At 34.1% G+C, this 12,689-nt stretch overlaps 1 protein-coding gene across 6 annotated transcripts in view; it reads right to left on the minus strand.

The window, feature by feature from the left end:
* PPFIA2 (PTPRF interacting protein alpha 2) overlaps positions 1-12,689 on the minus strand; it is a 329,308-nt gene that overhangs the window by 105,187 nt on the left and 211,432 nt on the right. For all 6 annotated transcript variants that reach the window (XM_061125227.1, XM_061125217.1, XM_061125256.1 and 3 more), the window contains 5 exons: positions 11,902-12,048; positions 10,714-10,848; positions 4,701-4,784; positions 4,308-4,439; positions 2,706-2,768 (listed from right to left, as the gene is read on the minus strand). In XM_061125227.1, the coding sequence (XP_060981210.1) occupies positions 2,706-2,768; positions 4,308-4,439; positions 4,701-4,784; positions 10,714-10,848; positions 11,902-12,048 (561 nt within the window). The remainder of the gene's footprint in view (positions 1-2,705; positions 2,769-4,307; positions 4,440-4,700; positions 4,785-10,713; positions 10,849-11,901; positions 12,049-12,689) is intronic.

Genomic DNA, 12,689 nt, shown 5'->3' on the forward strand with positions numbered 1-12,689 from the left:
GATTTTGGAGTAGAGAAGTGACCTGATGATTTTGATTGCTGTGAGGTGAAGTGATGAATGGGACTGGAAGGCAGGGAAGAAATAAAATTATTACTGCTATTCCAAAAACAGGCAAGAGGATTATGGCTTGGACAACCATGGTGTCAGAAGAGAATGGCAAGGATATTGGTTGCATTCTGAAGACAGAACTGAGAGAATTTGCTATTGAACTGGCTAAGGGGTGTGGATAAAGAAAGAGTTCAAGAATAGCTCCAAGATTTTTAACCTGAATAATTAAAGGGAAGAAGTTGTGATCTACTGACATGACTGCTGGGTGGTGATTAGGTTAGTTGGTAGTTTGGGGAGTTGAGGGGATTACTTGTTAAGATTGAATGACCATGTGTCCAAATAGAGATAAAGAGTTGGCTCTTGAATAAATGAACTCCTTCAGGAACAAGGACACAGTAGGTGATCTAAATTTGTAAGTACTCAATTTACAAGCGGTATTTAAAATCCATGAACTCACCAAGGACTGAACATACAAAAGATATCCAAGGATGGTCCTAGGAACTTTAGAGATCAAGATAATGAAGAGAAACATGAAGAAAAGAGGTTCAGTATATGAAGGATTTTATTCATAATGGACTTTGCTGCTGCTGCTAAGTCGCTTCAGTTGTGTCTGACTCTGTGCGACCCCACAGACGGCAGCCCACCAGGCTCCCCCGTCCCTGGGCTTCTCCAGGCAAGAACACTGGAGTGGGTTGCCATTTCCTTCTCCAGTGCACGAAAGTGGAAAGTGAAAGTGAAGTTGCTCAGTCATGTCTGACTCTCAGCAACCCCATGGACTGAAGCCTGCCAGGCTCCTCCGTCCATGGGATTTTCCAGGCAAGAGTACTGGAGTGGGGTGCCATTGCCTTCTCCATAATGGACTTTGGGTTATAGACAATTGAGTGGAAATTTGAGGAGTTATAGGAGATGTGGTTAGATTAGGAAATGTGTTCAGCTCTATGGAATGACATTCAGAAATGACGTACGACCTGGGATTTGCTTCCTCTAGAGACTGACATGGACAGGGATGTAAAGCATGGAATGATTTGTACTGCTGATTGCCTGGGCAGACTGTTGGAGTTATAAGGTTAAGGTAGGTGGAGTGGGTTCTGGGGATCCTGCCAGAAACACACAGAGCTTTGAATAACATAATATTCCATAATAGGATCGAGTCCAAAATTCACAATCTGGTAACATTCTAGTCCTTTAAACACATACCAGTCACAGCAAACTTCTGGTGATTCAGCAAATCAACCATCTTTGTTTTTTCTCCACACTATTGCATAGGTTTTGTCCTCTTCCCTACCCTTCTCTGTTGGTTAAGATCATATGTGCCTTCAAGAGCTTGATGAAATGTCATCTTCATGTAGACTTTCTGAACTACTCCCGAAAGAATTAGATGCTATCTTCTAGGCACCATACTGAATTGATCTAATACATCTGTCTTTCAGGGGATAAGAGTATGTACATCCTGATTGTGGGACAAAATAGCTATTTTTAAATTAATATCATAATATGTAGCATTCAATACGGTTAGATGTACAATTGTTCCTTATCTTTATCCTCTCATCTTTTCCAATACCTTCCAAATGTCATATGTTGTCAGATCTTCCGTCCCTTCCTTCCCCGTCTCCTCCCTCTCTCCCTTCATTACTTTCTTCCGTCCATCTGTTTCTTCCTTCCCTGTTACTCCCTCTTTCCCTCCCTCCTCCCTTTTCTATTTCCATTCCTTTCATCTTTTGTTGAGCATACATTTAATAAGTCACTTATTAAGAGAGTGATTTGATATTACTTCATTTACCTATGCTGAACAAAATAAGACAAAATTGCTAACAAGAATTGTACATGCTAAGGAAGGAGGGAAAGACATTATCAATCATAGCTTTTAACACTTCATAATCTGGTCCTTATCTGTCTAGTCTATCACATATTCTACAATAAGAATAACTGATTCCAGTAAAACTTTTAAGCCCATTATTATTTAAGATCTCAAACCTAACTACTCATCTTCTCCCAACTCCAAGCACCCACAATCAGGGCACAGGTACTGTATTTGAAAGACTTGCCCACAGTCCTGTGTTTCCTTAAAGTTTTCTGAAACCTTCTTTAGGGCGTCAGTGTATGGTGATCTCTCTTACCTGTAGTTCTTATTGTCTGTTTCACTCATTTGGCACTTGGCATCTGCTACTCTACAATCCATTGCTTTGTGATTTTTCTCCTGAGACTTTTTCAGATACTTTAGAACTAAGATTGTGTTTGCAAAGAGGTAACTTATCACAACTGTTATGCACAATAGATATTTAATACATTTCAGCTAAATGTATTAACTAGACACAAACTAGACACAAATCAGTGCATATATTTTTATATAAAGTGCAAAAAGCCAAAATAATTTTTCCTTTTTCTTTTTCTGTTAGCAGTCAAGATAGTGATTATCCTTTAGGATAAAAGTAGTGATTACAGGCTAACAACGGGGGCTTCCAGGATGTTGATTTTTAGTGTGTTGGCTTGTAAAAATTTATCAGGCTCTCTTTCTATATGTATACTTTTCTGTATGCATTATATAAAATTTAATTATTTTAAAAGATAACATCCTAAAATTATTATCAAATTTATTTTACAAAAAAATTCACCACTGTGAAGTAGAAAAGTGGACAAAATGTAAGCTTCCATAATACCTTATCATGTAAAGATTCTTCCAGATTCTTTCTGAAAGTTTCTGATTCTTGAATTAAAACATTCTACAGAAAAGGAAAGAAGAACAGATAAATAATTAATAAACTAAGGAGAAAATCATTCAATGTGTAGATTAATTTTATATGACTCAAGAATTTTCTTTGATTCCTTCCTTGGCGCCATCTATTTTTTGGTTTCCATGGAAACTACGTTTCAATGGAATCTTTAAACAAGACACTTGAACATTTTTAGAAATACATAGTTAAAATGGGAAATGTCATTTTGTAACAGTTGGATTGACAAATAAGATAACTATTAACTTTTAAACTATTTTTGTTGACCTCTTCTTAGTCTTTTTAAAATTTGAAATAATCAGTTTACTCTTTAAATGAGAAAAAGTGAATAAAAAGCAAAATATTAGTCAAAGCTGTCACAGAGAAGAAGTCAGATGAACTCATTTTTATTACCTGAAGAAAGAAAAATTTAAGATCATATATTTTAAAGATTCAATTTCTGAACCTTTATTTCATATACAGAATGAACAATTTCTAATAATGATTACATTATTAAATAAAAATAAAATTTAGCTATTTAAAAATCAATGTTATATGTCATGATATATAAATAACTTGCATGACAGATTTTTAAAAAATCCTTGCCATAAAAGTATTACTATTTTAAAAATATTTATATTTTTCTTATAGTATTACAAAGCATGATTTATAATAATGCATTCTTTTTAAATTTATAGATTAAAATTAAAGTAAGAGTTTGGTAACTGGCCTGCATTTGGAACTGAAGAGGAAGAAGGTATGCCTTACGACTTGATGGGTAAACTGATCAAATTTCTTTAACATTTTCTTGAAACATTTTTTCTGTTTTGCTTTAGTGTATGGAGCAGGGGGAAATGTCTAGTTTAAGTAGTGGCTGGCATTCAGTCTAAATTTCCAAAATGATTTCTCCACCTGGGTTTTAATCCCTACCTTTTTTATATCATGGAACTGGCAACCAGCTGACATAACTTTTGTTGATCTGGTAGTTGCCAACTATTAATGAGACATATAAATTGTGAGTGAAATTACAGATTGTACAAAAGCCCATTTTTGGAAATAATATGGCTGAAAGTATGCATTTCTAAATTCTGTGGTGAGATTGACACTGGTTTTATTGGTGATATAAACTCACTCATATTTTGGCTTTTAGATTAGTAGCAGATTCAGATACTTGAAACACTTGAATGGTTCATATCAAACCTCCCTACCCTCCACTCCAAAATACTATTTTTTGTCTTAATCTTTTTTGCATACCAGGTGAGAAATAAATGAAACACTTTCATTGCAAAAGCATACCACATTTCAATACACTTGTCTATATGATCATGCTACACATGTTATATAACGTAAATTTTTTCATTCACTTAAAACTTGATCTTACATATTTTTATAGAAGCCATTTGTTCACCTTTAAGATGTATCAGGCTCCTTTCAAATTAAAGAAAGTAAATGGATCCTCTGACCAATACTATGATTGCAGCAGAGCATAGAACAAGCATGATCATAAGAATATAGCTAATAATCATGTGATTTTACTGTTGGTCATTTTACCTTCTCTTCTAGAGCAGCCATCCGTTCCTTTAAATGTAGCTGTAAGCGTTCATTGGATTCTGTCAGAAGTCTGTCCACAGTATCAGATAATCTTTTGTTGTGCTCCTCATTCATTTTCTCTCTTTGCCTAGCCTTATATCCAAATAAATAAATTTAACATAAGAATCATTTAAAAATTATTTGGGCTTGTTTTTATATTTTTTCTAGTTTAAATACTGGATTTAATTTTATGTCTATTTTGATTAAACTGGCAGAAGCTCTTTTTTTTAATGCACAGGGCATATCCATATGATTTTAAATATAACCCATAATCAGGAAAGGCATTCATTTCTTATAGGTAGAGTATAAACCCATAAACTGATGCTTAAGAGGGATGGCTCTTAAAATACATACTCTTTGAAGTTCTTGATTTTTCTCTTCGAGTTGACCTTCGAGATGCCTCATCCGTTCTTCAATGTTTCCGTGTCTTTCTTCAGCCTGTTAAGAAACATGAAGAATGCACCTGACACGTAAGGTGTGTTAAGACTCTTCCTCTAAATAAACTGAAATAAAATGTAAAGCAAGCTACTACCAACTGCAAATGTAGTTTTCAAAAAATAAACTTTCTTTCAACAGGCAGCTGAACAGCATTGCTTGAAATGTGTCAGCTACAAAGGCCTGTCACATCCAAGCATCAGCAAAACATTGGAGTCATTTATGAGCAATGAGATCAGCCAAATGTAACATGCAGACTGTGCATGGTTTGAACACAAACCTGCCATTGTCCAATCTTAAGCTCCTGAAGCACTCAACTGCACAGATGGTCGATTATCAATAAATAAAAAGTAACAAAATTTTTAGAAATGAAAAGAAAAAATTAGATGGATTCTATTTAGCAATAGAAAGTAAAGTCCAGTAGGACTACCTTCCTACGTATGGAGATCATTTCTTGTAGTTTAGCTTCCATAACATATTGATAATCATCAGATGAGGTAGAAGAGGTTGGATCAGACTAACAAGTCAAGGAAAAGGAGAGGGACAAAATTGAAAAATCAGAACGAAAGACACTGGCACTGAACAGAACATAGCACAGAATGCTTAAAAGAAAAGTGTGACAGCAAATTTAATACTTTAATAGACAGAATTGTATGTGGAAAGAACTACACTGATACTTGGTGAACATGATGCAGTTGATGGTTGTAAGTGAAAAACAATGATATGCTCAAATAAAAAGCTCCCAACCTAAGGTATGAAGGGTTAGTGATGGCTGGCGATGAAAGATTACTACAGAAAGAATTAAAGCAACTCTGAGAGAGTCATGTAATAGTTGGAATTATGGAAAACCAAACACTAAGATTATGCTTCTGATACACTGTCAAAAGTTTTGTGTTTTGGTTTGTTATATTACTTAAAAAGAATGGAAACAGTGTGCCTCAATGTTGAGGAGTAGGCCAAGGCAATGATCTCAGGTGAAATAAATTTGGAACAGTATTTATTATAAACCCAACTCTGTAGAAATCAGAGAAGCAGCTAAGCTATGGGGTTGATTATTATGGGGTTAATTAATAATTGGAGTATTCTCCAGTTCAGGCAGGACTGCGTCCTCAGCAACAGTGGAAAACTTACAAAATGATTCTGGTCTCTGAATACACACTACGGTTGGAGGTGTAAAACCTTAGCATCTACTCTTAGACACAGCCTTAATTTGACATTTTAAATGAAAATGATTAGAAGTCCTCAAAGTTCCAAAGTGACGATAGTGCTGTGAGGACAAGAACACCTACAGTGAACTTTCCTGAATGAGACAAGGGGCCACTCCAAAACTGACTCTGCATTGATTTGTTGCTATGGAAACTAAAGAGGGCCCTAAAGTGGAAAGGCAGAACAGTGCCTTTGCGAGCTGCTCTTTGCCCAGTGACAAGGTTAGTTAGTGTCTCGGGGGTGAATGTCAGGTAACCACAGATGCAGAGTGTTCAACATATGACATTGCTGATAGCTGAATTGTATTAGTATGTTATGCACAGATTACATGTAAAGTTACATCAACATTTTAATCGTAACTACAAGTTAAATAATCACAACAGCCAAAATACCTTATGTCAGTAGAAATGATATTTAACTCCAGAGCATATTCTATTACGTTTTAAAAGTTTATTCTAAAACAGTGAAACTTACTTTATGCAAATATAAGACTATATATAAATATGTCATGCAGTACCTGAAAAGAAATAGTAACCTATTCATGTATTGGTTCATATGCATATGTACTATTTTATGCAACAAATTCCAACTTAATCTATAAAATGAGCATTTAACATTTAACTCATGGGCTTATGTGAAGTATTACTCAACATTTACATTTTGTAAGATTTTCCTTCTGATATTCTTATTTCATAAATTGGCAAAGTAATGAAGAAAAAAGAAATAACCCGTTTCTCTCCCCAAATCTCCAACCAGAAGCAATACAGAATGCTACCATAGTCTTCAAATGCTAAAAAACAATTTTATAATATTATTTAAAATTTATAATTCAATTATTAATACTGTATATAAGTCAAAATATTGCTGAAATGATATACTTTAAATTCTTAAACAGATCTGTAATCTCTTGAAATTAAATTTTAACAAGTAATGTTATGACAATTAGTCAGGTGATTGATTCAAGGTAGTCAAAGTATGAACATTTCTATTTCCAAAACTGTTCTTTCCAATATACAAGTAAAATTAGTATATCTTTCAAAGGTCCTTAAAACTTCTAGCTGTTTACATCGTAACTGTTGAAAACACACCACACATTGTGAAACTTCACTTCAGAGATTAAACAAGAATTCTGTCATATTTAAATCACTATGTTTTGTTGATATTTTTATTGGTACTAAAAGTGGATGAAATACCTTATGAAATTCAAGGTGAATTATGTCCTTGCTGAGGGAATATGCATTTTAATTAAAGAAGTAAACATCATAAATCAAAAGATTGGGAGCCCAAAATGTTTATTAGTTGTGTATTCACTCACTAAAGCCAAATTTTTCATTTTATCCCTAGCCACCAGCATTTAAAACTTTTGACTTCCTGAAAGCCTTAAATGAGCTTTAGCTACCTATTTTTACACATACACACACACATACATACATACACACCACCAGCAGAAGAAAAGATTGTCTTATCAACCAAACAGTAAATTCAGACATCATCTCTAAACAAGAGCTGGATAAATGTGCAAGCAATACTGATTTATGTTCATCTTAACCTGAGGAAGACTGCAATTTAAGAAAATGATGTAAATACTGCTGCTGCTCCTAAGTCGCTTCAGTTGTGTCCGACTCTGTGCGACCCCATAGACGGCAGCCCACCAGGCTCCGCCGTCCCTGGGATTCTCCAGGCAAGAACACTGGAGTGGGCTGCCATTTCCTTCTCCAATGAATGAAAGTGAAAAGTGAAAGTGAAGTCGCTCAGTCGTGTCCAGCTCTTAGCAACTCCATGGACTGCAGCCCACCAGGCTCCTCCATCCACGGGATTTTCCAGGCAAGAGTACTGGAGTGGGTTGCCATTGCCTTCTCCAATGTAAATACTAGAGTCATGCAAAAACAGTCTGCAATTTTATGACTCCTTGATGGGATACAGGGCTTATCTTACTTTCACTCTCTAATGTGAACAGACAATTTTGAAACGAGCTAAATTTTTAGAAAAAATTACAGGAAGAAATGGTTTTGAGAAGAATGTGAATATATTTGGAAATGGAGAAGGAATTAAAATTAAAGAGAGGAGGGCCAAAGAGAAGAAAAAGTACATAACAGATAATAAAAGAAAAAATACATATAGACCAAATAAAATATATGAAAGATTGTTAATAAAATCATTCAAAACATAGGATAGGGAGTCTAGATTTAAATTAAGCATACATCATAAATTAGTGAGAAGTCAAAAATATTATAAAGTAGAAAAAGACTATGGAGGTCAATAATAGTAAGATACTGAAAACAAACAGGTATTGAAACAATGAACAACTAAAGCTGGTTTTAGAGACAGTCCCTTTAGGTCTTAAGAACAGAAGATAAGAAAATGCTTAAAAATTATTTTAGCCATCAAACTTGGGAGAGCAAATGAAAGACTGAAAGACTGATTTTCAAATGTTATAAAAGGGTTACAAGCAGAGGGAGTACATTGAAAATAAAATCTCAGGACCAGAGGAGCGTGAATAATGAATTAAATATAGCCATTTGAAAACTATATATCTGAAATAATGTGTTGATATACAGCCAGTCAGTAGAGAAAACAGAAAAAAGGACAAGCAGAGTGAATTCTAGCAGCTTCACACATTTTAAGAGAGATAAAACTGAGCAAAAGGGAGGAAATCAAAAGGTCTAGATGAAGTAGAATTTTAGTAATGTATTATTAGGTAGGAGTGAACTGAGGAAATACTTTGGTGCATAAATGAATATAGGTATCAAATATGATTCCAATACAATTAAACGGAGGGCAAGACAGATGAGATACCTACTTTAAGTTATTTTTAAATTCTAAATTAAGGATTCTTAGGGATATTTAATTAAAGCCTCATTTGTCAAGTATTATATTTTAAATTATGCTTTATTCTCAATCAATCAGAGGTTAATTTGGGGCAAATTTGCTGAATTTTAAATTGTGTTTTGGGGAGTGAGAGTCCAGACTTTCTTGTATTTTACTCACACAATATTGATAACTATTTTATACTAAAATATCACAAAAGTTCCTTTTATTATATAACCACTTGCCTAACTCCTTCTAAAATATTTCAATTCAATAAGATAACTATAAAAATCCTTTATATTCCTCAGATGAAAAGCCTAAGTACACATATCTCAATCCATATTACAGTAATTTAAAATGTGCTTCCAAAAAATAGAATACTACTAATCTGTTTGTACTTTTTATATAATTTCAAGAATATTTCTCAAATTAAATAAGTTTATATTTATTTTAGAAAGCATACAGTTCTGAAACTGCCAGAATGGTTTATGGTAATCTGACCTGTGACTATAGAAGGATCCACATTGTATCACCCTAATCAGACAAAAGTTCTGTTCAGCTAGTTAGTCCAGTAACTCTACAGACACTCAACTATTCCAATACTTTCTACTTTGTCAACTGTTTGTCCTTTCACTATCTGATTAACTACCCTGTCTTAATGAGCAGGCATCAGTTTACTGTTCCTCTCTAATCATTTGCTTTTTCTGGAAGCAACAATGTGTGCCTACTTCTACTTTGCTGCATCAGTTGTTTTGGATAATCCCTAATATCAGAGTTTATAATTTGCAGCTTACATATCTATCTGAGCCATTTACTACAATGGCATGAAAAAAAGCTTCCATGACCTAGGAGCCTGGCAGGCTACCATCCATCCTGGGGGTCGAAAAGAGTCAAGACATGACTGAGTGACTAACACTTTCACTTTTCACCAACAATGTTTAAACATCTAAAGCGTGTGTACATTTTCGAATTGACATTAAAATTCAAACATGCTTTTAGTGACAAAATCTGGACTTTTATTCTAGTGACATGCATATACACTTTGAAGCAATTGCCATTTCCATTTAACTGTGAAAGGTAATAGTCATTTGGGCTTCCCTAGTGACTCAGCTGGTAAAGAATCCACCTGCAATGCAGGAGACATGGTTCAATCCCTGGGTTGGGAAGATACCCTGGAGAAGGGAAAGGCTACCCACTCTAGTATTCTGGTCTGGAGAATTCCATGGACTACTCCACAGGGTTGCAAAGAGTCAGACATGACAGAGCAACTTTCACTTTCACTTTACAACATTATAATGGTTGCTAAGTTCTAAAATAAGCAAATAATTACAGAACTTAATGTCCATAATGGTGCAGTTAATTCTGAACATTCTTCAGAATATTATTGATTTTATTGGTTCAGAAGAAATTTCAACTATTAAAATCACTTTCTGTATTTAATACCTTTAGATTTCACAGCTCTACAAATCTAATTTTCAACTTCTAACAGATTTTTTTCATACTGTAATCAGAAAGAAATCAACTGCTTATGATACTTCCTGCATTTTTAAAACTGTACAATTTATATTAAGCTTACTAAATTATTATGTCTCATGTATATCCATGTTAAAATCATCATTATGTTTTTATATTTGGTGATTATTCTTATGTACAAATATTACCATGGAAAATTAGCTATAAGAACATGAAGCTGTTTTTGCTAATGTTTAAATAGGCAAAGAAATAATCACATTCATTTATCAATCATTGATTTGAACATAAACAGGATATATGTATATAAAAAGTCATCTAAACAACAGACCAATATAATATAAACTCCATAAAGCCTAAAGAAAATCTTTATAGATTCCATTTTGATTACTAGTCATCTCTATAAGTATTAACATATCTAGGTTGACCAGTTGTTTTATTGTAGTACCTTTGTCAAGGCTGCGATTCTCTGAGCCAATTCAGCCTCTACTTCAGGTAAGGTCTCAGCTTTTCTCATAGTTTGCTGCAACTTTTGCTCAGCCAGCTCAAGACGCTCTTGTAACTGTCTATTCTTCTCTTCCATCTGAACCAGGGATGAAGAAAGAGACACTTAAATTGTCACAGTTAGGATAGCAAACACCAGTCACTAGGGACTGTGGGCTTCAGCCTTTATCCTAGAGTTAAAATCAGCTAGTACTACCACATGTTTTCATATATTGCTTATCAATATTCCTTAATAAATTTAGCACATAAAAAATGAAAGCCTTTTACCAACAACAGCAAAAAGAAATGAAGTTAATAGTGAGAATTAACTTGGACAAATGAGACACAACTTAGTACTGAAACCTCAAATGCACCATAATAGCAATTTACTGAAAATCTTAACATTAGCTAGAGTAGGAGAGGGAATGGATCATAATGATTGAGTGTTCAGCCTCTAGAGATGAAGTTGGCAAACTTTTTTCTGCTAAGGACCAGAGAGTAAATACTTTAGGCTCTGTGTATCACAAAGTCTCTGATCCACCTATTCAATTCTACTGTTGTGACAGAAAAGCAGTCAAAGATGATGATTAAATGAATGGATATGGTTATGTTTCGATAAAACTATACTTACAAAATAGAGCCATAGTTTTGGCATGTGGGCTATAGTTTGCCCATTCCTTCTCCAGAGCCGGATAGACCTAGGCTTCCATTATTGACTGCAATTACTGTATGTGTGATTCTGGGAAAGCAGTCATGTTCTCTGAACCTGGCTTCCTCAGTATAATAAATGTACTTAGTTTACTGTCAGTAAAATGACTGTATAATAATTTTTATACTTTACACTATAATGATTGTACTTACAGGTGGTGGTTGGATTTAAGTGAGGTTTTATATATATATATATATATATATATATATATATTGGTTAGCAAAGTTTCTGGTTCATGTCTAGATCCAAAGTAAATATTAGTCATTATTTTTAAGACAGATTTCTAGATTATATACTGAAAATCACATCTATTTAGTTAGCTTGAATCTAAATTGCAGAGAATAATTTACTGCTAAGGAATACCACATTTTATGTACTCCATGTTTTGTGAGAATAGTGAGAACACAAACAGACCAGAAGGGAACCAAGACGGGGATACTGAACCTGCCGGAGGATGGCCTCCTTATTCGCCAGCTCATTCTCCAGTTTGTCGTTCATGTCGTGGATGGAGGTAGATTCTCTCTGAGCACTGAGGTAACGCTTCTCAAGGGTCGTGATTCTTTCTTCCATGTCTTCCTTCTGTGCCATAGCCTAAAATGAAAATAAGTAAAAATCAAATCAGATTCTCAGGTTGTGTATTGTCTTATTATCATTTAAATAAAATAGTAGGATATAAAAAAAAAAAACTATTGCTTTCCTGAGGTAAATTTCATTCTTTTCTTTTCATAAAAGGGATGCAGGATTTCATATGTGTTTTCTCAGCTTATCTGTCAGAATTCTTACATCTTGGGTTAGCAAAAAGCATTGTCTCTTTGAGAATGCAACAAAGTACATTTTAAATCGCTCTACTGTACAACTGGTATTCTTATAAAAGAAGTGGCAGACAAATTAGCTCATAGTAGAGATAAGTACAGATATGGATAGAGTTACAAACCATAAAATTGCCACAAGGGTACTTATAGTTCCAAATTGCATAGGAATTCTCAAATGAAGATAATAAATATCATCAGTATCTTTATCTTCATGTATAAGTAAGAATAACTCAGTGGTTAAAAGAGAAGGCAAAAATGAAATAAAAAGTAAACGAGTCACACTCACAAATGAATTGGCAAATTTACTTTGGAACTTCACCATTTCCCTTGTTTATTTGGAATATGATATTTTTCAATTAAAAAAGAATTTAGAGACTTCAGCGAACACAGATCTCTAGCGGAAAAATCAACTATTAGTGC

This window comes from Dama dama, chromosome 3 (genome assembly GCF_033118175.1).
Source record: "Dama dama isolate Ldn47 chromosome 3, ASM3311817v1, whole genome shotgun sequence".
Lineage (NCBI taxonomy): Eukaryota > Metazoa > Chordata > Mammalia > Artiodactyla > Cervidae > Dama > Dama dama.